The sequence below is a fragment of the Antedon bifida genome, chromosome 7 (assembly GCF_963402885.1).
Source record: "Antedon bifida chromosome 7, ecAntBifi1.1, whole genome shotgun sequence".
Classification (NCBI taxonomy): Eukaryota; Metazoa; Echinodermata; class Crinoidea; order Comatulida; family Antedonidae; genus Antedon; species Antedon bifida.
Genome location: NC_136232.1, coordinates 7,103,514 through 7,129,437, shown reverse-complemented (window position 1 = coordinate 7,129,437; position 25,924 = coordinate 7,103,514). Strand labels below are relative to the sequence as shown.

Sequence of the window (25,924 nt, the reverse complement as noted above, 5' to 3'; positions counted from 1 at the left end):
TGCACAGTACTGTACTTTTGAAAAACAACGTTTTGAGGATCGCCGATATATACAAATCCAGCCATGCAAATCCACCTGAATAGTTATGCAAATGAGGAAAAATAAGTCAATTTGTTTGGCCGTGTGACTTTAGTGATTGGAGCATTGAGTGATTGTGCGCATGCGATTCGAAATCATCAGAGCATGTAATTTTCAACATGTGGACATTTTCATGTGTGTGAACTTTTGTACGAGGTATTTGTGTCATTGTAGCCCAAAATACAAACAAGGAAGTGCAGGTAATTGTTTCTGGTAGTTAAAATAGCTTCGGGTAGGTAGGTAGGTGGTACCGGTGTTTTATTATGGTCGCGATAAAATCAGTTGTGTAGGCCTAGCCTACTACTAGCTAGGTAGACCCTCTTCTACTACCTACTACACTGTAGGCTAGGCCTAGTAGCCTAGTAGTAGTACAGTAGTTAGTATAGCCTAGTAGGCCTCTAGGCTTGGCCTAGACCCTTTTTAGGATTACTATATTATACCTGGCCTCTATTATTGGTGGTCAGTCTTAATTCGGTAGGTATTTTAGGAATGCATTACTGACTGTAATTGTGTCATTTTTATTTGGATATTATGAATTATGATGCAATTGAGCAGCAATTTCTTACAAGCAATGATAACATTCGTATGAATTCAGCTTATTTCTGGTGAAAAAAATAAATATAAAATACTAAACTTAGCACATTGGTTTAAGTTTAAAAGTACTAACCACTGTCACCCCATGTCTTCTTAGGTTGATAAACGATCTTGTTGCGTATGTTTTGCGACCAGCTCGGCAGGTGTGTTCATACGATCGTGTAATACAATGCCCAAGATCAAGAAAAAAAATACTACCTTTCATGTATACTACCGAAAACAATTAAGAAGAGAACGCGAGAAAAAAAAAAGGCAAGTTATTTTGTTTTTTACTCATTCTCGGTACAGGTTTCGGCTTGGTTGTCTCGTACAATACGATGCCAAAGATCAGAAAAAAACAAATATAATGTTTAATATGTTCCAACGAAGACTAAAAAAGATGCGCAAGTTAATTGATTGTATTAGTATTACACGATTATATTTCACTAACAATTTTAATCGGAATGATCTGTTTAACAGTGTATTGTGATGATACTAGTATACACACAGCCACTATCACACACAGACACTATCACACACAGACACTTATCATAACTCATCAAGAGGGCCCCTTGATTGTCAGCATACACTGTTTAGGGTATCTAATCTAATTTCTACAGTGACCACAAATTGATATTAATTACAAATTAAATTTTAATTTTAAAACCACACGCAATCATGTACAGTAACTGACATATTTATGACAACTAAACCGACAATATACAATATACGCATGTGCTTGTAAGATTTATATTATTTTTTTTACCAGAAACAAGTAAAAGATTGAAATATTCATAAGTACACAACCTGTGCTCAGTTATACCCCACACTAAACTAAGACTCTGTCTACATTATCAAACTTTGTGTGACAAAAAAATGTGATGTGCCCATATATGGGCATGATGATGTCATATCACTACCATATTTGGGTATATCACTACCATATTTGGGTATATCACACCTTGGCAAACTATTTTGATAGTGTAGACAGAGCTTTAGACTACCAAGTCTTTGAATGTTTTTTTTAAATTATTTTTTTAGCAAGAGCACCATGTCTCTGGAAGCAATTCGATATAACAATGGAACACTGAGTATATTAAACCAGTTATTACTTCCAACTATCAGCGAGTTTGAAGAAATTAAGAGCGTTGAAGAGGGCTGGGATGCTATCAAGAAAATGAAGGTAATGAGATTCTACTTTCCCTACGTTTTTTAGATATTAAATGTAAAAATAATACTATATGGTCCTATTGCGATAACTTTTTTTGTCTTTAAATGGTTAAAAATGTGAAAAATAAGTCGATTCTAATAATTATAACGGCCCGCTATAAATCCCAAAATGCATTGTGCGCGGATTGATATTTCTGTTTTTCTTCTGTAATTCACCAACTTTTCGATCGATCGTGAGGCCAAAACAAATGGAATTTGTATTAACGGAGTCTGGCAAAAATAGAAAGACAATTAATGCAGCAACTATACAACGTCAGGCTAGGTATATAGTTCGTACGTTACCGATGTTTACCAGCTAGGCCTACAAAACTAAGCCACAAAACTAAGCCTAGCTAGGCTAGGCCTAAAGACCGTCCACGAGAGGTCAGTTGCCGCGAGCTACTTAGGTAGTGCATTGTTTTTCACTTTTTATCATAATTTACCATAAAACGTACATTTAAGACAAGGAATAACCTGGTTTAATGTTTTTAAAGTAATATATATGTATTATTTTTACAAAACGTCACAAATTGTAGGGAAGGTGTCTTTACTCATCAAGTCCTTAATTTACACAGACGAGCAGTAACAGTAATAAAAATATAGAGTTTATGTTATTCCTTGTGACCATTTACACACAACGCTCATTCAGAAATAGTCTTTATTATTTTGTTTACATTTTTTCGCTTTTCAGGTACGTGGTGCACCAGCCATAGCAATAGTGGGATGTTTATCACTTGTTGTCGAACTTCAGAAGTGTAATACGTTTGAAAAGGTCAAACAAATTGCTGCATTTATCATCGATAAGCTTGAATACCTGAAGACGGCCAGACCAACGGCTGTGAATATGGCCGAGGCTGCTGGCAGGTTAACCAACATTGTAAATGCTCTATTGAAAGACAAAAATACTACTGCTGATTCCATGAAATTGAGGTACATTAGCATTTTATATTGCAATTAGTTACCAGGGTACTATTTTGAAAACAGTATAGTTTTGCTAGGAGCCATATTACAATTACAGTATATGCCTTTGAAGGAGATTTTTCAAGTCAAGTCAAGTATCATTTATTGTCATTTGTTTTAAGAAAAAACATAGAAATTCTGTTTGCTCTGTTGGCGGAGCACAATATCGCACAACATGAACTCAAATCAAAAACATTACAAAAAGTGTCTACATGATGTTTAATGATATATTTGTACATATCCTTAGTTTTATGGAATAAATTGATTTTAATTGATTGATTTATGAATGACTTTTGATAGAGCCTTTTCAATAGAGCCTCAAATTTGCTATACTAATCACTTTCGTGTGTGTAAAGCTCTGTCTACACTATCAAACATGCCCAAAATATGGTAGTAATATGACATGTGTGTGTCCATATTTGGGCACAACACATTTTATTTAGTCTAAGGCTAACTTATTGTGGCGGATGCATATCCACAGTGTTACCCATTCCTACTAGGCTAGTATCAGTAATTTTCGAAGCATTAAAGTTAGATAAATCCGACGTTCATCTTTTATTTAACAAATTATTTCATTAGAATTATTCAAGAAGCAGAAGATATGTTAAAGAAAGATGTCATAGACAACAAAAATATAGGAAAGTATGGTGCGGAACATATTTGTAAACATTTCTTAGAACCATCATCCACGGCACGTATTTTGACGCACTGCAACACAGGATCCTTAGCTACAGCGGGTTATGGCACAGCTCTAGGTTAGTAGCAATTGTACTTGGTTAGTTTCAGTAATACAGAGATCTAAGGCTCTTGGTGTAGCCCTACCAGTGACACTGTAGTTACATTTGGCTGCTTCATGCTCTGGGGCTCTTTAAGCTCCGGGCCCCATGGGTTTAGTCAGTAAGTGCTTATAGCCATTATGCCAATGGTTGGATTCAGTGATGGGAAAAGGACCTTGGTTTAGCCCTCCTAGGAACACTGGGTAGTTGCATTGGGCTGCTCATGCTCTGGGGCCCATGGATTTAGCCAGTAAGCGCTTATAGCCATTACGCCAATGGTTAGATTCAGTGGTTGAAAAAGGACCTTAGTTGGTTTAGCCCTCCTAGGAACACTTGGTAGTTGCATTGGGCTGCTCATGCTCTGGGGCCTTTTAAGCTCTGGGCCCCCTGGGTTTAGCCAGTAAGTGCTTATAGCCATTATGTCAATGGTTACATTGCCAATGATACATATATATTTTTTAATGTTATTAGTAATATAAATTCTCATGTTTTGTTTTCTTTAAGGTGTTATTCGAGCTTTAAATGAAAGTTCTCGTCTAGACCATGTCTACTGCACCGAAACACGTCCATATAATCAGGGTTCTAGGCTGACATCATATGAGTTGGTGTACGAAAAGATTCCAGCTACATTAATAACTGATAGTATGGTGTCATTTGCAATGAAACAAAAGAAAATTACAGGTATAGTACATTTGTGTTGAGAACTGTAAATTATTTACAGGCACATTTGGCGTACCATGTTATTGCTTTTATTATTACACTCTACTCTCTCAAAAGTAAATCATTAATTTTTTTCATAGCTGTTGTTGTAGGGGCAGACCGTGTTGTTGCCAATGGCGACACAGCAAACAAAATCGGAACGTACCAGCTTGCCATTGCTGCTAAGTATCACAACATTCCATTTTATGTAGCAGCTCCCAGCACATCATGTGACCTTTCTCTCACTCGTGGCGATGGAATAGTTATTGAAGAGCGCCCTCACACTGAAGTAACTTTTTTTAAAGATCAACAAATTGCAGCATTGGGTAAGCACAAAAAAAGTGTGATGTGCCCAAATATGGTATTGATATGTCATCGTGTCCATATATGTGCACATCACATTTCTTTTTTTTGTATAAAGTTTGATAAGTGTAGACAGAGCTTTCGATATTCTTATAAAAGGAGAACTCTGGGCCTGTTTAGTTTTAGTTATTTACCTGGATAAGTTGGTGGCCTACGCACAAAAAGTTAGCAATAATTAGGCCATATGAAACCAACTTACCTGGGGAAATAACTAACCCTTAAACTCTGTCTACACTATCAAACTTTATGTGACAAAAAAATGTGATGTACCCATATATGGACATGACGACATATCACTACCATATTTGGGCACTTCACTCTTTTTTTGTCACATTAATTTTGATAGCGTAGACAGAGCTTTAGTTGAAAAGTGACTAGAAGTTATGAAAATTTACTGTATACACACATCTTCCTATGCCAAATTTATTGAGACCGGAATAGAGTGATGGCCCATCTTCAATGCCGTTTATATTTGTTACAGGAATCAATGCGTGGAATCCAGCTTTTGACATCACGCCAGCAGACTTAATTACAGGCGGTATAATTACAGAAAAAGGAGTGTTTAAGCCATCAGAATTAAAACAGAAACTAACAGTGAAGTGTGAGGTCTAAAAATGAATTATCTAATAATGGTGGAGGTACTAATTTAAGGGGATAGTCTTCCGAGAAACTGTTTTCAAATTTACTTGTACGGTACCGCCTTCACGCTTTCCGTAATAAACTCTTCTTAAGTGGTAAAGCATTCCATATAAATTATTAAATATACAGTATTAGGGTAGTTTATGTTTGGTTTCTATTTTTGGGGTTTTATTTTAAGGATCATGTACCTAAGTAACTAAAGAGTGTATTAATAATTTGCGCTAAAGTAAGTAAAAAAGTATAAAATACAGTTATTTTCTTATTATATTAACACGCTATTAACAAATCAGTTGTGATCTAGTCTTATGTTTTGTTCCGAGTCGTGTTATCAGTGTTGCATATTTCTGGACCCATCATAGGCATCAGCATGGTTATCCAACTGTGTTAAATGCCATTCCCTCTTGCAAGATTAGGTAAGTTGTATTTGTACATTGTATTTGTACATTTTATTTTGAATTCAAATTCACAAAATTTCCAAACACTGTTTTGAAAATGTTCAGATTAATTTAATATTAGCACACACGATAGTACACTAAACTATTGCACACACACACACACCATAAACAAGGCAAACATAAAATCAGAAACTACTAATTACGGATTCTACGGTTGCATCCGTTGGCATCAGAGAGTAATAACGCATACTTCCAGCAAATCTGTGAAAAGCTGTCTACACTATCAAACTCCAAACAAATGTGATGTGCCCATATATATGATGATGTCATATTACTACCATATTTGGGCACATCACACTTCTTTTGTCAAACAAGTTTGATAGTGTAAGACGGAGCTTAACGCTTGTTTTCTCTTTGGTGCCAAATAATGCAACCATGAAGATTGAAATAGTTAAAAACATCTTAAAATTATTCCATAATTTACTAAATTTGGTTTGAAAATATTCTAAATTAATATAATACTACTAAAAGTGAAATAATTACACTGTTAATATATAATGGTGTAAACAAACAATACATATTGCAATGGAATGATCTAATATACAAAACTTTGTTCAACCTCACTGTAATGTACTGTGTATATGTGTAATAAAGTAATAACAATAAATGTATAACCACATCTTTTTTCCGCTGTTGTCTAGAAAAGTGCACTAAACCATGAAGACAACCGGGAGAAGAACTTGTAGCCTAAGATTATGGCCTGGAGAATAGTACCACTGCTAGGAAAGGTCACCAAGCCTTGGAGAAGACCCTGCAGGCTACTCGGCCTACAAATACAGCCCTGACTTATATAAATGACCAGGTAAAATGAATAGAGAACATTACAATAATTTTTGGTTACAATACAATACTCTAATTTAAATGAGATAAATTTTCAGTTATTTTATGTTATGTATAAACATGCTAAAATGATGTTTATATATCACCTATTATTATTATCTATGTAATCATGCTTTAATTTAATACTTTATTATGTTGCACACAGTATTATAATAATTTATTTAATAAATAATTAAATTAAAATGTTACAATTGATATAATTCAAAATATTGCAATTTCAATGGCGGATCTTCAACTTACATACCTAGCTATAATCAATGAAATCATTTAAAAGTGACATTAATGTGAATATCACTTTACCATAGGCCAATATAAACATAATTTTTTGCAGCATCTCCAAACAACAAATACTGGTACACTCGCTGATTTTTTATTTACGTTTGTTGATGTATCGATGTACTATACATTTTTTAAAACCTAAGGAACCATATGAAATATTGCAAATGTTATTCCTGTATTGTTATAATACTGTAGTATTACTAATACTATATTGTACCACATTTGGTCGGTGTAGGAATTGATATTCTACACTACACAGATTAATCTTCTTGTTCCATTGTTACATTTTTCCTTCTTCTTACTGTCCCTTCCTCATCCTCAATTGTTTCAACGGTCCCTATGTTTTCAACTTCTTCAGGTCCAGATTCACTACAACTATCGTCGTCAATTTCTTCATCTACCCCGTGATCATATTCTTCTTCTTCGCTTGATTCGCAGTTGTCGCTACATTCAATTTGTGAGTCGCTTTCTTCTTCCATATCTCCATCAATATATTCATCTGCTTCCATGTCCTCACCCTCATTTGCATGAGCATCGTCTTGTGCATTTTCAGATTTTTCTTCATTATTTTCTAAGGAATTTGAAAACACATTTGATGCATAGTAAAGGTTGTTTTGGGGGACAGAATACATAAGAATGCCTAAAGCTCTGTCTACACTATCAAACTATTTTGACAAAAAAGCATAATGTGGCTAAATATGGTATGACATAATCATGTCCATATATGGGCACATCGCATTTTTTGTCACATACAGTTTGATAGACAGAGATTTAAGCTCGTTTTGGGGAATTTATTTTTCATAAAAGAGCCATATTTAAGAACAATCTAAAGATATTAAAACACTGAAACTACAACATCACTAGGCAGCGTTCTGAGGATAGCATATCATTCTAAAAAGTAATTTGCAAAGTACGCCACCTTTTGAACATTTTACATATATGCCAACACTCACATTTTGCCCGGAAGACTCAACTATTTTAGACTTGTCTCCCGGCCTAATATTGTGCTCCCATGTTTCTCCTGGATTACAAAGATAGCATGATGTATATGTGTGGTTTTCTGCACCACCTCCCGTTTTTTAAACTTCAGATGTTGGCATGTATGATTCTAGTATGCTAAGTTTTGAATTCATTCATCGCCATAATAAACAGAGTATCCAATATTCTCAACTTCCATGAGTTAGAATGAATGGCATATCAGTGAGGCCATTGTATTCTAATAATGGTAGGGCCCATTTATACACCACCAGGCTTATATAAGGAAACAAGAATACAGCACATGGCCAATTTCTGGATTGTTTTTAGCTTACCAAACATTTCAGAAGACATTGATATTCCCATAGTGGTCATCATTTCCATCATCTTGGCCATTGTCCTCTCCGTTTGCTCTAATCTACTTTGTAACACCGCTACTTCTGCCTCCGCTTGAAACAAAGAAATACAACATGGAGTAAGATTTTAAGACAAAAGGGACGAATGAAAGGTATTGCAGAATCAAATATCTGCTCCACTGAAACAACAATTTTACAGTATTTACACTTTGTATTTGATGTTTTTTTTTCTGATAATGGTAGACAGTCACACTACAAGACATTAAGGACCAATTATGAATTTAAATGTGTTATTTGCTTACAATTGGACTTAGCTGCTGCTGCAACTCTTTCTAAATTGGCACCTGTTGTTGCGGAGGTTGGTTTCACGCCGCCATATCCGTGTTTACGTAGCTCCTCCGAAAGACGCTTTTGCAAGATCTCTTCTTCCTCGCGTAGTCTCCGGTCCACGCTGGTGGGATTGTGTGCATCTCGTTTTTGTCTTCCTGTCAGAGGATCTTTAGACGGTTTCTCTTTCAAGAAAACCTTTAAAGAAAGCAGATTCATAGAATACATTTCATTCATTTACAATTTTAACTACATTTATATTATATAATTCTATTTGAAGGTTGAGAAGCAATAAGGGTAATGCTCATTCTAACTGTTGTACAAACAGTTTTAAAATATAATTACTTTTTATACTTTATTTACTTGATGTTGCTTATAAAGCCGTAGCTTGTGTGTCCCTCGATATGTTTCTATATATTATCTTGTCTAGTATAGGGGGCAAACTTGCAGAAAGAAGTAGACAAGTGTTTTTCCAGCCTTCTATGACCGTTGACGGTAATTTATTCCAGACAATGCATATGTTTTGTGTGAAGAACTTTTGTCTGATTCTTAGATGAGATACAGTATGTCTTTATTCATTTTTCATTTAATTTGTTAACATGTGTGATGTATATATAAATAAATTCAGATAACTACTATTTGATATAAAAACCAACCTTATAAATGACAAACACAAAGTAGACCATGATACCAACAGCATAGACTGGTAAAATAGTGCCCATGACACCCTTGTAGCCTGGTTCTTGCACCTTACCAGGACCAAAGGTAGCACGCTCTGGCATAGAATCTGAAATTATTAAATTAAACAATGTCGATTTTAAAAATTAGTATGTGTGGTTATTTTTTGCAAAGCCTATATTAGGCACCTGACAAGAAAATTCAAACGCAACCAAATTCATTGACCCATACATCAAAAAATTCAGAAAAATATATGTAATGCATTTGTAAAAAAAAAAAAAAAAAAAAAAAAAAAAATCTATTTTTTATGATTTTTTTTGTATCAAAAATTTGGTATAGGCATTTTAGTGTTATATACAAAATATTTGTGGCAAATTGCATGCTTATGTGTGCTAACCTCCAAAATTAAATAAATACTTATTTTTCATAATGCTCAACATCTTGGACATCTCCGCAGACCCTATGAGGCAGGGTGGAGAAATGGTGGGTGGGTTCGGAGGGGGGTTTTGGAGGGGGAGACATTTGTAATCGGTAATCAATTTATTTACAATATAACTATACAGTATTAATTTTGTATTTTTTTTAAAAATTTTTTTAGGTTATATGACGAATCGCAAGCATTTATAGAAGGGCGGGGGAGGTGGGCATGGGTGGAGGTGGTGAAGGGGGAAGAGTTGTGGTTTTATTATGTTTCTGAAACCCCGATAACTAGCATATTGTTAGAGCATTTTTTTACTGAACAACATTACAGTATTACTAACTCTTTTTTTTCTCTTTAGTGGGGTCTTCCCACTTTTATTCAATCATACTATAAATATTGTACATTTATTCAATTAAAACAATCTAGTACTCAGCTATTTCTGAATAAAATACAGTTTTATTGTAAAATGTGATTTCTGATTACTTTTTCGGTGATAAAAAATAGATATTTAAAACATTAGCATTGTAAATATAAATAAGTTGCCTGTGCCAATTGCACTCATAGTCATATTATATTGATTGTTTATATACAATAACAAATAATACTTAAAACAATAATTATCGAAAATTATGAAATAGTTTCCCTATTTTTTTCAATTTGTTGTTTGGCAAATACTTTCTTCACTAAGTGTGTTTGTATATATTTTACTTTTTTATTGAACATCATTGGTCTGGCTAACAATACAAGGAAGCACGCAAGCCTCGCTACCACGACAAGGTTGATGATCACAGCGAGGGGAGGTTGCACATTTGCATGTGCCCCTTTGAGCAAATAAAAAATATTTGCAAAATAAAAAAAAAATTATATAAAACAATATGAGTTGTAAACTGTGGTAGACGACGATGATTCAGTGCAGTGGTGTTGACGTCCAGTCATTTGGTAATCGTCTTGAAGAAGGCGTTGGTAGTGAGGCGATCAAGCTTGTTCCATCTCGGTGGAAACATCTGTAAATAAGCAAAGTATTAATGAAACGTAATGTTTGAAATGTAAAGCGTGTATGGATATTTTTATAGAATTCATATTTTTACCTTTGGTGTTGACATCAATTAAGGAAGGTGAACTACAGAATTACTAAATCTTCATTAACAAGATCCACAGCCAATTCATAAGGTGATATTTTGAAATCCTCTGCATCCTCATTATATGATTGGTCTTTCTGCCAGTAGGCAATGACGTATTTGGCTTTTCGACTTTTAGTAAGAGGCAGATACTTTTCTACGAAACCATAGTACATCACATTCTTTTCGTCCTCGTACCATACGTGTCTGATTTCCTCACCAACAAGCCTTCCTTCTATAATACGAAGTAGATCTTCTTCATATTCTGGAAAGTCTTTCGGTGTGACACTCTTGGCCATTAGGTCTTTCTCTAACTTTCTTCTTGTTGACTGATCCCTTTTCTGTCTTTTCGTTGCAATTCTCCTTTGAATCTCACTCTCCACATCTTTCTTTGCTTTTCGTTTCATGTTTCTCTGTTGTCTCGCAAGTGGTCTTGCAGCATTTATCAATGCTTCTCTGGTCTCTTTTGACAAACTCTCTAGATATGCCAGTACATGATTTTTTCTGGCTCGTATACCACAGGATATGTAATCTATACTTGCATTGGTTTTTGCTCTTTGAAGAGCAGAAAACATTCCCATGATCTGCTCAGCATCGATGTTATGTAGCCGAGCAGACTTGGTTTCGGCTAACAATTGATTTGTGACATCGCGGTCAAAATACCTTGAGTATTGTCGGAGCAGGACATTTCTACACCCAGAAAGACATGATGTCATCATTTCACTAAATAGGCTCATGTTATTTACTGGTACTTGCAAACATTTGAATGTTTCATCATCAGATTGTATTTTATCATCAAAGATGTTGCTTGGTGTCTTCAACGTTTCCTGTGGATTTAAAATGAAATACTGAAGCTTATCTATAGCTTTCTTGATCACTGCACAACGCTCCCATATGGTCCTCTTCAGTTAAACTGTCCACATAAAATTTGGTCATCCAAGGGCCGGTTAAAAGTTTGCCAATCAAACCCAACACTTGCAATTCTACTCTGGAATGGCTCATACTGAAATCAAATGAAACCGCTCTTCGAAGTTTGTCACTCTGCAGACTAGACTTTAAGAAAAGATCAGTGAAGAAAGGACTTTGATGTACAAGTTTTCCACATATTAAGAATAGAATATGGAGACGGTTTCCTCTGTACCTCGGTATGAAGCCCTTCGGAAGACCTGCATTCACTAGTTCGATTTTAAAAGTCTTCGGATCCCCAGCTCCGTCCTTGTATCTTAATTTGGCTACAGCAAGCACCAATTGAGCAGCACTACACTCTGGACCATATATTTGCTTACCTATAATTAAAAAAAAAAACAAATTAAAAACCTCTTTAAACTGCAACTTTGTTGGTTTATTTTAAGGTCACAAACTGTATTCTATGTACAAATAAACCCTATACAGTGCATTAAATAGGATAAATGATCTTAAATTAATAATAAAATTATAAACATAGGATTTGAAAATCTTATTACGTACCTGTGACATTAATCTTTTCTTCAACCTGCTTCAACGCCTTTTTGCATTCTGTGGCAATAGAATCTAGCGGATGCAGGTGACAGTTAAGCTCATTTAATTGCTTGTTCCAGGACTCGTTTAGGGTTGAGATGGTCGAGTGGTTGACGATTGCTCGGTCAGTCATAGTGTTGGCGATGTTTTTAATTAGGTTTAAACGTGTATCTGCCATATCCTCTGCTTTTAACTTGCTGTATGTTGTGGCAATACTTGTTAGAGAGTCCTCTATATGTTTGGCGTAGTCTGCAGCAGTACCCCCTGGTAACTCGTCTAAAGCCACAACTTTACAGTCTTCTTTTGATGTAATATGAATTGAGTTCACATGAACTCCTTCTTGGGTCGTTGCGTCAAATCCTAGTGTCAAATTTTCATTTTGAACAACAAACTCGGCAGTCATGTAATCAGAAATGACGCCCATTTCTCTTGCCATTACTTGCACAGTAGAAGGATGTGGAACGTTTGATAATGTTACTCCATAGCTTTCCGCCATTTTCTTCATAAGAACAGGAATCTGCTCGGTAGGCACATTACAATCCAGCATCTGGTAGACAATTTTCCTGGTGTTAGCATTGTAAGGCTTTCCCTTACCACCATCAACTGAACTTTGCTCTGCAGTGCCCTGAACCAGTTCTTCTAATTCTTGAACTCTTTCCTGTAGTTCTAATACCTGGTCTTGTAAGTAAAAGATTTCTTCATTTTTTTCATTTAGTTTTTTGGCGCCTTCTTCCTTTTCCTTCATGTACACATTTCCTTTCTTCTTTAATCTTTCAATCATTCTTTGCGCTCCATTGTATTTTTTTCTGTATATCTGAACATCATCTGTTTCCTTTATGTCTGCCAGCTTATCTTTTTTATGCTGCAATTGAATTTCTTTTCTGGCCACCGTCTGCCTCCAGTAGCGGTATTTACCTTTAACCTTCTTCGCTCTAGCTTCTTTAAGCTTTGTTTTGAGTTCTGCAATATGCTTTTCATTAAATTCTATTCTACTCAGCATTTGTCTCTTCATTGGTGTAAACTTAGCTCTTCTTTTTAAAGACTTTTCACCCCATGATCGTTTTGGAGGGTTCAATAGCTTTGGTCTAATTGGCTCTACCTCTTCTGGCCCAATTGGCTTTATCTCGTCTGGTCTAATTGGCTCTACCTCTTCTGGCCCAATTAGCTTTATCTCGTCTGGTCTAATTAGCTCTACCTCTTCTGGCCTAATTGGCTCTACATTTTCAGATGATGATTGTGTGGCAGCTTCTAGCGATGGGATGTTGGATGAGGAAGCTTGCATGGTTGAAGCAGCATCTACAGTCTTGTATTTGGAAAAGGTTCCAGCACAGAAAATGTCAAAATTAGCAAATCTGCCGGATGTGTTTATGGAATGAAAACTCTTAAACTTCTTTACCAAATCCCTCACAGAACAATTAGAAATAATAATGCTATGACTTTTTTTAAATATATGCTGTACACTGGAAAACATCTTTTTTGGAAGGGTAATGTAGGTGAATATGACATGGCCATTTTGCAGCAAACCTACATCACTTGGTACTTGAAAGTAGTTGTCCTTAATGAACTTCTGTGGAGTCGTTAAGGGAGGATTATCCATCCTGTGTATCAACACTCAACTACCTGTTAAATATCATAGTAAAATTTGTATAAATAATATTACGAATTAAAAGACGTTTACTATGTAATTTCAATATAAAATTTAATGACAAAAAGGGAGATCGACATTTTGGTCATCATAGAACCATTTTCAAGATCGAGTAAATACAAAACAATAATAATTATTTGCACTAAGCAGGGAAGAGTAAGCACCAAAGTTGGCGACAGGAAATGCTACTGAGGGCTAATTAAGTAATTAGTTCCTCCCACTGAGTTAAATAAACAATTTTGCTTTGATGGAATCAGATTGTTTATTGAGTGTAGGTTTCACTCTTTGATCCAAAGCAAGACAATCAAACTTTTGTTACATTTAGATAAGATTCTAAAGTATTCTGAGATATCACCAGTTATGCCATGTTGTTTTCTCAGCTGTTATGTTCATCAAATAATATTACTTAATACTAAATAATATTTTAATATGCATGATTATATAGAATTATTTAAAAGAAAAAAACTACTTACCAAAAATAACTTAAATAACTGAAGATATATTTTGTAATCTTGATTTGAGGCAAAGAATAACCTACAATACAATTAAATATAATAAAAGTATTAATAATAATGCAAATATGCAAATGTTTAAACTAATCTACCATCACCAGCCTAGTAATAGTAACTATCACACGCTGTGATTGGCCTCTGACTACAAAACGACCACCCAAAGTTGTCAAGGTTCCTGAATTTGTTTCTATTCCCACTACAAAAATAGGCCTTATCCCATTATAATAAATAAAAAGTGAGTGAAAATAAGCAATGATCAATAAAATATCAATATTAAATTATTATATATTATTCCTATTATTTATAATATATTTGCAATAAAATACTTAGATATACTGTATTTAAATTTTTACAATCGACGAGTTCATAGCCCACGGCGACGAGTTCATAGCCCACGGCGGCGACGAGCCTCGCACAGCCAAAATCCTATTCTCTAGCACTAGCCTAGACCGAATGCAAAACTAGGACAAATAGGCGATTACGGGGGGTGCCCAAAGTGCAGCTTTACATACACAAAATTTCTCAAACTTATAGTATAATGAAAGATTATGAAATGCTTAATACTATTACCAATATCAAAATATTCATAACACTTACCTTTGATGAATATTAGGCGTATTTTGTGAACGGTAATGTTTAACAATCTGCAACACTCGATAAACGTGGTCACAAAAATTTTTGAAAATAACTCAGCTGTACAATAACTTCCGCGTGACATTTTGAGGTCAAAATCTTAGGCCATGACCAATCCCGTCGTATTTTTATGAATTAATTACAGCTGGCGGTCGCGGACCGGTCCGCAATTTAGTCACACTTTTTCGCCGACATAAAAAGTGGGCGTGGCCTCGTAACTTGCAGGTGCCTACCTATATAGACTAAAATATCAATTGTAATGTGAAAACTTACTTTGTCGATGGGCGCTAGCTGGGCCTTGGAATGGCGGGCGCCCTCGCATTGGTGGGGGAATAGCTAGGTTAAAAAAAGTTTTTAATATTACAGTAGTAATAAGAATATATAAAACAATAATAATGTAATTTAAATATTATACACAGGTGGTATTGATGAATTTGACTGAGAAGAAACAAACAAAATAAATAACTTTAAATTAAGACTAGGACAGATGCAATGCATTTTGATACGGCATGCTATAAATAATTCAGGCCTTGCCCTAACTCGGTAGCTAGGCCTATAAACTGTCTCTCTCCAACATCGATACTGCCTGACAGCAGTACCACTACCACATACCACCCCACCCACCCTAAACCAGCTTGCCTAGGCTACTCTTTAATGCTGCCCAAAAAACCCTCATGGAACACCCACCTTCTATTGAATTTTGCGTGTTTTGTTTCGTGTCTGAACCTCCAAACCATTGTCGAAATAATTTGCTAAATAAAGATGGGTACAACACTAAATTACATCCAATTATAATAACAAAAACAAACGCAGCAGTGTGTTGTAACGCCATTTTTATTTTTTGTTTCGCGTGAAAAAAAAATGATAAAGGGCGCCCTCATTCCTTATCTCGTTCTTTTCTTTGCCAAGCTTCAAGATGGCTGACCAGGTAGAGTAATTTTCTAAAATAAACTTGATTATTTTGTGATTTCGTTAGTAAATACGAATATCGGTAGTAGAGTAACTGAAAACTGAATCACTATAGATATATTATTATATAAATTTAGACTATTTAATTGATAAATAAGTGGTTAAAATGCGCGTCAAACCACGGAACTAATTTACACGTGACGAGAGTCGGTGGCTGTTTAGTGAATGCTGCCGCCGCCTTGTGTGTGCGGTGGGCCGGCTGTATAGTATGGGTATAGAATAGGCTAGCAGCATGGCATTCATTTGCCCTGCCTAGCTAGGCCTAGTGTATGCTAGATTAGTTTAATGGTTTTAAATTTATATAGCGCAAAATACAAATAGTCTCTATGCGCTGTAGATTAGTATTTACTGTGTATTAAATACACATAATAGTTAGAATGACTAAAATAGCCTAATCATCCTTTATTCTTCCAGCCTATTTATTTTTAGTATATTATTGCATGATAAACTTTTTAAAATTTGATTGATGGTTCGAATTCATTATTTTTATTTTAACAGAACGAGAAGGCTTTTCAGAAGCAACCAACCGTGTTCCAGAACCGAAAGCGTGTTTTAGGCGCAAAAGTTAAAAAACAACGTCTGGTCAGAAATGTCGGTCTGGGTTTCAAAACGCCAGTTGAGGTAAGCATCTATTTGTTAGGTTATGCAATTTCCACTTGTCTGATGTTTTCAAAATGTTTGCTTTTCAGATTGCTTTTATTAACCCAGAACAGGGTACAGTAGTGTTTTTGTGCAAATGATGTTTCTCACGATGGTCTTCTTATAATTTATAATGATGATATCATACAGATTTTTCTGATGCACAAATCTCTACCAATACTACCATTGAAAACCTGACCCCACACGCAATCAATTTTCCCCAAACAGTTTTTTTTAAAGGAAAGGAACACCCTGGGCTAAATGTGCCACTGTGCTTATAGATAAATGTAATAAAAACATGATTACAATGGTTCAAGGTACAATAGTAAGCAATTTAGTTAAAAAATAAACTTTTAAACGACAACATATCGGAAATTGAACAGCGCCATTTTGACAGGTTAAGAGCAATTATGTGACGTCAGATTAGGTGGACGCATTCAAGCAAATCCAAGCGTCCATCGTCTTAGTACAGTATTTCAATATGGAAGTGCGGGATATAACCATAAATAAAATCAATTAAATAGCCTAACATACTTAATATTTTCGGAATATGGCTTGGAGTTTTTATAATTCAGAAAATTTGGAACCAGAATATATAGAAAGGGAGTTAGTTTTGCATCGTGCTGATGAGGAAAAAAGAACATTCTCGAGCATAACAAGCCGTCGAAGAATGGTGTACTTGCGGCCAGTGTATCTGTACTGTATGCCTTACACTAGGCCTAGAACTCGTGTTGAACAAAAATAAAGTAGACACTGCATCGTCAACCAACAGCCTCCGTTTGGAAGGTTTGTCAGTTAATTCCCCTACCAAATCCCGTTTGAAACAGCTAGGCAATAAAAGTAACAATATATTAACAATAGCTGAAAGATTTACGAATTGGCTTGCAGAAGAAAAGATCGATCGAAGGTTTGTTTACCAAGTCAGTGCATGCTCATACCGTGTCATCGCCGTCCTGCATGACCGCATGTCGCGTTATTAGCCAATCATATTAGCGTATTCGCTTAGCCAATAGAAGCGCCGAATGCAACCGCGAATCTTAAAATGTTCGTCGGCCGTATCTGACGTTACAAACAGGCTGCCATGAGCACAAGATGGCGATTTTCAAATGTCTTGAAAACAGCTTTAAAATCCTGTTTACTAGAAAACTACAAATCCGATTTAAACATAAATTGTTCTGAATATTAAGTTGGTAGGGTTACTTTTATAATAGTTAGGTAAAATATTAGGTTGTTCCTTTCCTTTAATGCTACTCCTTCCAATGAAAATGGAGACCTGCTCTTAATTGATCATTTAATGTTTGGCCATGTAAAAATTTGATTTGAATTTGTTTCAACATAAAATTGTTATAAATTGTAATATTTTATTGTCCATTTATGGCATGCCCTAGCCATCATCTTGTGTCATCATCATTGCTTAGAAACCATTATTGTTATTAACCAAATGTCTGTATTTTAATTAATTTATACAAATGTTTTGGTTTAGGCGAAGGAGGGAACTTACATTGATAAGAAGTGTCCTTTCACCGGTAATGTTCACATCCGAGGCCGAATCCTCAATGGATCAGTTGTCAAAATGAAGATGGACAAAACGATTGTGATCCGACGTGACTATCTTCACTACATCAAAAAATATAACCGTTTTGAAAAGAGACACAAGAACCTGTCTGTACATCTGTCTCCTTGCTTTAGGTGGGTCACAATTCATTTAATACAAATTCTTGTACATCTAATCTATCTGATGTGAGGAATTTGTGAAATCTATTTTCAAAGTACTGGGCTGTTTTCCTAAACAATACTTTCATAAAATACATTATTTATTTTTCGGGAGGGGTTTATTCAAAGTGTGGCGGAGTTTGTTTAAAGTGAGGCGTTGTTTATTCAAAATGGGACGGGGTTTGATCAAAGTTGGGCAGTGTTTGTTCAGAGTTGGACGGTGTTTTTTCAACGTGTGGCGGTGTTTTTTCAACGTGGGGCGTCTTTAATACATTAATAAATACGGTAAATCAATTTCTGAGATAAGAATATCATTGCAAACTACAAGATAGGCTGCTAACTGTACCATCTAATGCTCTATTTCAGAGATGTGAAACTTGGTGATTTTGTAACTGTTGGCGAGTGCAGACCACTTAGCAAGACTGTAAGGTTCAACGTCCTGAAGGTGAACAAAGCTCCTGGCTCCAATAAGAAACAGTTCCAGAAGTTTTAAACAATAATAGTAACTTTATTATGTACATTCATGATGGATTGAATAAAGTATCCGATTGACAAAGTTTTGCTTGAATTTTTAGTTTTTATTATGGTCTCTGGTAAATAGATAAATTATATTTAATAGTCATACTGACAAAAATAGTAGTACCCAACCTAATGTAAAAATGTATGAGTGTAATTTACAGTGTGTACAGTTTTTTAAAACTAGCTATGCTTTTTAAGAAAATATTACTAAATTTCTAAACGTTGTGTGTTTACTAATGTTCATAACCCAATGATAATTTGATAAATTGTGTTGTCGAACACACTTTTTGCAGGCTATTGTCATTGGCCAGACTACTGCTATTGGACAGGCTACTCTCATTGAGATGGCCAGGTTACGGCTATTGGACAGGCTATTGTCATTTACCGGGCTACTACTGACATTTAAAAAGGCTGCATCTATTGGTGCCGATGATGCAATATTTTCAGAACATTTTTAGTTGGCATTTGCAAGTTTCATAAACACATCTTTAGAAAAATAATACGACTGCCATTTTTCTGTTTCAGTCATATTAACAGCACCAAGAGATTGGATGAGTTACCCACTCCATGCCAGCACATCCCTTTTGTACACCAATCTAGAAAGTTAATAAATAGTACAAAACTTGAAAAGAACCCCCAGGCCTACCTTTCTCAGACAATGTAACACTGTGTTCATTATCCGAAAACCTAGCAAGATCTTTAATTTTGTTAAAAATCAAATTGCTATCGTTTTCTGTTCCTTCTCTGAATATTATTTTCGGTGTTATGGACATTGTGGCTGAAAGAATAAATAAAAAATAAAGATTTCAAATAAAATTACTTTACAGAAGTATACACCGATCATGTTATTATTATTGATAACAATAAAATAAATAAATAAAGAGCTCACCGTATATTATAGATCAAAAAGTACATCAATGTACAAAAAAACCACCGCTTTATTGGTCAACTCGCTCGCGTTACGTCCTCACAAGCTTTTATACATTTAAGCAGACTTACCTTAATTGTGTTTTTGTAGAGACTGTATAATAGTAGATTTCCAATCTTAACTATCACTGACAAAACAAACTGACCTTATTATTACTGTATTATCTTAATAATCACAAAGGTGGATATACTTGTCGGATTCTCGTATTGGAAACAGCCTGCCACTGTTACTATAGATGATATAGTTCCAATCTAACGTTCACTGACTGGCAGTCGTACAAACAGACTGATTTTAATCTCAATTGTCAACGACCGTATACCGTATACGATAGAATGTGACAATCCCATGTAACAATTCGACCCTAACCATAATTGACCATTCCTATGCTAAATAGCAATACATAACTGTTGTCGCGTCGCACAAAAGAAAAGGCTGGATTGGCATTTCTGGCGATATTTCTGGTAAACAGAAAAATAAAAACGCAAGCGCAACACAAAGTAAGTTCAGCATTCAAAATGATTATTCGAACTGTCGGTTGTGATTGGTCAACTTGCTTGCGTTGTGTGCTTACGTCATTGCGTTACGTAATGGGAACAAATCTGCAGCAGAAAGTACCTGCTACCTGTCTGTGTATTTCTCATCTCTAAACCTGTCTACGTGACTATCAAACTTGTGTGCCCATATGGACATGATGATGTCACATCACTACCATATTTGAGCACATCACTACCATATTTGGGCACATCACACTTTTCAAAATAGTTCGATAGTGTAGACAGATCTTAACAATCGTTCTGTTCTATTGATTGATTTGGTAACATTTTTATTTAATAGTCAATGAAAGACGAAAGTAACAATTGCTACAGTAATAATGGAATATCAATTCCATTCAATAATGATAGTAAACTCGAGATTGCAATCTAACGTTTTCTATTAGGGAAGACTTCTACAAATTTGTTTTTGCAGTTTACCGAAGTTTGTCAACTGCATGGTCTATCTGGCCTACACTTTGGACATTTTGTCATGACAAAACTCGAAGCTTGCTCGAGATTGCAATCTCGAGCAAGCTTCCTACTTCTACAAACTTGTTTTTGTAGTTTTCCGAAGTTTGCCAACTGCATGGTCTATCTGGCCTAGGCCTATACACTTTAGAAATGTTGTAATGATGAGTTTACTCGAGGTGCAAACAAAAGTTTACATTTGTAGGAAAGAATAATAAGAATAAAGTTTCATATTTTATAAATTCGCCATTTTTATAAACACATCCTTAGGTAGATAATAAGCATGCCATTTTTCAGTTTCTGTTTTGTCGATAGCGCCATGTGACTTGTAGAATCTAACAGCTCCGTTGTTTTCTGGATGAGTTAGCCATTCCATGCCGGCACAACCTCTTTGAACACCAATCTATAGTAAACAAATAGCACTATGATATTAAACTAGGTCACTTAGATTAAGTAAAAATATTGGCTATTTTGAAAACTGACAAATGATTTAAAATAATTAAGATCATTCATGTTTGATGAATGTAACCTCTGACCGCCAATTTAAATCCGCCATTGATACTGATATTCTTTATTGTCCATATAATAATTGGAAACAAATAGGAATTTCCTTCATGCATGGTTATATATATATTATTAAATTCTGTAATTTACCTCTACTTATATCTATATTATTATTTACACAAAATAAGGGTTGTCCTGTTCAAGATAAAGTAATACTTACCTTTGACAGTTCTTGCAAAAATAATTTTCCAAACCCATGCCCTAACATAGAAAAACAAATCCATTAAGTCTAAACTCCAGGGACCGGATTATTCACTCCTATTGAGAAATGTATTTTCTGGTCTAAATTATGAGCTTGAGGTGTGTTGCGAGAAAGCTAAGTAAACTGTACATCGTACAATCTTACCTCTGTATTGCTCGTCTATAAACAAATCCTCCATGTACAACCGTTTTCCATAAAATGAATTAAAAAATGGAAAATATAATGAAAATCCAACAAATTTTGAGTCTTCCTCGTCAGTTTCGGCTATCAGTACGTTTATAAACTTGTTCTTAAGTTCTTTTTCCAAATCTTGAAAATTAAAAGAATACTTAGTACGAATATTACTTACACTTAAAATGTAGCCATGCACATGAGAGTCCACACTGTGGATTCGGAGTGTTTGGGAAATGGCTCAAAGGGGTTTAAATACACCAGCAGAAACACATTCTTACTAACTCTATTTTTTGTTTAAAATAGGTCTAGTACTTTTAAGCCGATTTTCCACTAGGAAAATTTGTTCGCACGAATCGAAAGCGTCACCTTGTACGCATGCGTTTCCAAATCGCTCTCTACGCATGCGTATAAGCTGACAATTTCGATTCGCGCGAAAAATTCGCCTAGTGGAAAACCGGCTTTACATTATAAAGTGGGTTGATATTTGCAGATAGCTAGCATCAAATATTTGTTAAGTATAAGTCATGTGAGAGTATACAAGCATATATATAAGTGAGGTTTCATTCATTTATAACTTATAACTAATAACGTATAACTATACCTTTTTCAGTTAATGTAACCAAGTTATCACTACCCGAAACCTTAGAAAGATCTACAATTTTTATAAAGATAAAAGTGCTGTCTTTTTCTGTTCCTTCCCTAAATTTTATTTTTGGTGTTATGGACATTGTGGCTGAAATGATACAAAGAATATTTTAGTTAAGACTAACAGACGAACATGGACCATAAAAGATTTTATTCTGATACCGATATAAAACATTAATGCAACAAACAACATCAAAACAGATCCCGATATGTTAGAACATAGAGCTATTATATAATGTAGAATAAAGTTAAATCAGAGACTTACCTACTACTTGTTGTTACTGTTGAATTGATAAGCAGTTGATTTCAAATCTGATCACTGCGATACAATAGTACAACAAACTGACCTGGCTACTATAATATATCTACTTATACTAAGGTCTTATCACATATTGTACGGAAGGGTGGCCGTACTATATAACCATATGATTGTATTTCTGATGGCGGCCGCCTCATACTGATGTCGACCGCCAGATTAGTAATTAAAGTTTCAGCCGCCGGATAGTTAAAAGCCGCCAAATGAACCGCGCCTGTCGGCCCACAATAAAAAAAAATCATATCAAATGTGGCCCGAACGGGCTTCCGTAATATTTGAACCAGGGTTACGCATTTTTTTGGTCAATATTCAAAGTATAAAGTAACAATATGCGAGTTTATTCGATCAATCTGTCGACGGTTACGACCACCGCGTGTCCGTTACGGACATTTAACCGTTTTAAACAGCTTCTATTCACACGTCGGCGTCGTTTGTTAAAAAATCGTACGAGTATTGAAAGGGAAAAGACATGGATCTCGCCGTCCATATACGAAACAAGTGTGTATGACGTGGGCACGCTATCATAGTACGCGCAACGCAAGTCACCTTTGTGCGCCGCCGTCGCCGCGTGCAATTATTCATTCCTGCTAAGTACCAAGTACTGTACCTGATATATATTACATATTTCAATAAAATACAGCAAGTTTACAAAACATTATTAGCTTTATGTTTATTTTCAGATAAAATATATGTTAACAAATAACAATATATTTATACTATATTGTTACAAGTAAAAGAACTGCATATAGAATTGAAGTACTGTAGAAGATTATGAAAAGTATATGCAATTGTTCAACTAAGGTAATTATATATCTACTCTAATTTTTATAATGTAATATCATTATTAATACTGTATTACATTGCTACTTCATCTTAAGTAATTGCTTAAGAATATTTAAGAATTTGCGATTTTCATAAACACATCCTTAGGTAGATAATAGGCATGCCATTTTTCAGTTTCTGTTTTATTGATGGCACCAAGCGACTTATAAAATCCAACAGCTATGTCATTATCTGGAAGCGTGGTCCACTCCATACTATAGCAACCTTTGTTAATGCCAATCTGGAAAAGAACGCACACATAATATTAACACCCAAGATTGTCTTGTTTAAATAATTATTGTGGCCAAACTGTCTCAGGGGCCAGGATGATGGGATGGGTGAGGTTGATGAACTGGGGTGGGGATGGGATGGTGTCTGAACTGGGGGATCTGAACTGGGAGGGGTTCTGAACTGGGAGGGGTGCTGGAGGTTCTCAACTGAGGGTGGGGGTGGGATGGTGTCTGAACTGGGAGGGGGTACTGGAGGTTCTCAACTGAGGGTGGGGGTGGGATGGTGTCTGGATTGGGGATTTGAACTGGGAGGGGTGCTGGAGGTTCTGAAGTGGGATGGTGTCTGAAATGGGGGATCTGAACTGGGAGGGGGTGTTGGAGGTTCTCAACTGGGGGTGAGGTGCGATGGTGTCTGGATTGGGGGATTTGAACTGGGAGGGGTGCTGGAGGTTCTGAAGTGGGATGGTGTCTGAAATGGGGGATCTGAACTGGGAGGGGGTGTTGGAGGTTCTCAACTGGGGGTGGGGTGGGATGGTGTTTGGATTGGGGGAATTGGAACTGGGAGGGGTGCTGGAGGTTCTGAAGTGGGGTGGTGTCTGAAATGGGGGATCTGAATTGGGAGGAGGGTGCTGGAGGTTCTCAAATGGGGATGGGGTCTTTTTCAGAAGTGATTATGGTTTACAACATAATTTACAGAATTACCTTTGTTATCTCACGGAAAAAGGTCTTTCCAAATCCATTACCTAGAAAAAAAAAAGAGAACCAATTACATTTTTGGAATAAATTTTGATTTCTAGGCTTGAAAGTGAACGATGATATAAGTTTAAATTGTCACCAAGTCAAAGGGACAATTTAAAGAGGAAAATAATGGTAATTAAATTGTCTCAATCTTAGTTTTTAAAGTCACTGAAAAATTCAAAATGTATTACTTGAGCCTTAAGCACGTTTGGCGGCGAAGTTCACTATAGAAATCTTTATTACTTAAAACTAATCTATAATTGTATACTGATAGGCTAAAACCAATGTAAAAGATAGACCGTTATGTTAAGTTCCCTCCCACTATTTCAAAAACCTGAATCTACAAGAAACCATTAATTTTTTCTACAATAAGCGCAATGCATAATTGAATATATACTGCAGTGACTACCTCTGTATTTTTCTTCTATAAACAAATCTTCTAAATACAACCGTTTTCCTGAGTATGAACTAAAAAATGGGAAAAATATTGCATATCCAACAAATTTTGAGTCCTCTTCATCAGTTTCAGCTATAAGCAAGTTTATAAACTTGTTTTCACTTGTGAATTCTTTGGCAAAGTCTACAAATAAAAAAAGTTTTATTCAGTTAGTGGTAATGTAAATCAAGGGACATGCATTGCATGATTGTAATTAAATAACTCGGAAATTCCTCATGTGAGGTTGATTTTATCTCTGGGGTCCCCCCCCCCCTCCTCCTTTAGCCCTTTTCCCCACCCCTTATTTCTAAATCCTGGATCTGCCACTGTCTTGTTTATCAGTTACGGGAGGCTTAGCTGTTCAGGCGTGCGTCACTAACCCTCTTCTGTTAACGTAACCATGTCTTCGGTATCCATAAACCTAGCAAGATCTGTAACTTTGTTTAAGATGAAGCGGCTGTCTTTCTCTGTTCCTTCCCTGAATTTGAGGTTTGGTTTAGACATCTTGGCTGCTGTGAAATTAACAAAAAATAATGGTACATTAGTATACTGTAGGCCTATAGTAGTCGGGATCCTTATTAGTAGCCTATACTCCAAAAAAAAAGGAGAATTTCTGTGAACCAAAAGAAGAAATGTGCATGATTTAATCATGGACCTATAAATTAGTTATAGGTCCATGGTTTAATAACACAAAACCTTCATGTTTGACCACTATGACCCACCCAGGCAAGGCCCCAGCCCAGCGGCAGCAGACAGCACAGTGGGTGAGGGTTTACTACTAGGGACCCCCGTTTATTACTACAATACTAGCTAGGACAGGTAGTACAGTAGTCCAGCAGCTATGTTTTACTTACAATTAAACAGATTGCTGACCAACCTGGTTATATTTATATTAGTATAGTTGTAAATACACCTTACTAGGCTTACACTGTGATATAACAAATATTAAAATCATATGACAAACACAGACAATGCAACTTGACCACCAGCATAAA

At 35.6% G+C, this 25,924-nt stretch overlaps 5 protein-coding genes and 1 non-coding gene across 8 annotated transcripts; 3 read left to right on the top strand and 3 right to left on the bottom strand.

Moving 5' to 3' along the window:
- The first annotated feature begins 138 nt into the window (after positions 1–138).
- On the top strand, positions 139–5,586 carry LOC144847657 (methylthioribose-1-phosphate isomerase-like). 3 transcript variants are annotated; one of them, XM_078704143.1, is made up of 8 exons: positions 147–278; positions 770–924; positions 1,693–1,834; positions 2,552–2,790; positions 3,400–3,575; positions 4,101–4,277; positions 4,397–4,621; positions 5,140–5,586. In XM_078704143.1, exons 2-8 carry the CDS (start codon positions 842–844, stop codon positions 5,268–5,270), a joined length of 1,173 nt encoding a protein of 390 aa, XP_078560269.1. In that variant the 5' UTR covers positions 147–278; positions 770–841; the 3' UTR covers positions 5,271–5,586. The 3 variants fall into 3 exon arrangements, with proteins under 3 accessions (XP_078560270.1, XP_078560269.1, XP_078560268.1); XM_078704142.1 differs by having other exon boundaries at positions 770–928; positions 1,697–1,834; XM_078704144.1 differs by lacking the exon at positions 770–924 and having other exon boundaries at positions 139–278.
- Positions 5,587–5,790: 204 nt separating this feature from the next.
- On the bottom strand, positions 5,791–15,865 carry LOC144847664 (uncharacterized). The gene is made up of 6 exons (XM_078704152.1): positions 15,721–15,865; positions 15,307–15,369; positions 9,186–9,316; positions 8,505–8,727; positions 8,182–8,295; positions 5,791–7,442 (listed from the first exon to the last, which is right to left on the bottom strand). Exons 1-6 carry the CDS (start codon positions 15,863–15,865, stop codon positions 7,132–7,134), a joined length of 987 nt encoding a protein of 328 aa, XP_078560278.1. The 3' UTR covers positions 5,791–7,131.
- Positions 10,387–13,255, bottom strand: LOC144848199 (uncharacterized). The gene is made up of 4 exons (XM_078704911.1): positions 12,214–13,255; positions 11,635–12,032; positions 10,717–11,594; positions 10,387–10,632 (listed from the first exon to the last, which is right to left on the bottom strand). Exons 1-3 carry the CDS (start codon positions 13,253–13,255, stop codon positions 10,749–10,751), a joined length of 2,286 nt encoding a protein of 761 aa, XP_078561037.1. The 3' UTR covers positions 10,387–10,632; positions 10,717–10,748.
- A 55-nt stretch (positions 15,866–15,920) lies between the features above and the next one.
- On the top strand, positions 15,921–18,910 carry LOC144847677 (small ribosomal subunit protein uS17-like). The gene is made up of 4 exons (XM_078704166.1): positions 15,921–15,961; positions 16,501–16,623; positions 18,125–18,330; positions 18,721–18,910. The coding sequence occupies exons 1-4, from the start codon at positions 15,950–15,952 to the stop codon at positions 18,845–18,847; spliced, it is 468 nt and encodes a 155-aa protein (XP_078560292.1). The 5' UTR covers positions 15,921–15,949; the 3' UTR covers positions 18,848–18,910.
- On the top strand, positions 16,734–16,810 carry LOC144849274 (small nucleolar RNA SNORD35). The gene has a single exon (XR_013613970.1). It is a non-coding gene; the product is annotated as a small nucleolar RNA SNORD35 (small nucleolar RNA).
- Positions 18,911–20,808: 1,898 nt separating the features above from the next.
- On the bottom strand, positions 20,809–25,906 carry LOC144848416 (uncharacterized). The gene is made up of 9 exons (XM_078705144.1): positions 25,848–25,906; positions 25,310–25,441; positions 24,903–25,073; positions 24,458–24,498; positions 23,601–23,766; positions 22,344–22,475; positions 21,713–21,877; positions 21,527–21,567; positions 20,809–21,205 (listed from the first exon to the last, which is right to left on the bottom strand). Exons 1-9 carry the CDS (start codon positions 25,882–25,884, stop codon positions 21,038–21,040), a joined length of 1,053 nt encoding a protein of 350 aa, XP_078561270.1. The 5' UTR covers positions 25,885–25,906; the 3' UTR covers positions 20,809–21,037.
- Between the last annotated feature and the right edge of the window lie 18 nt (positions 25,907–25,924).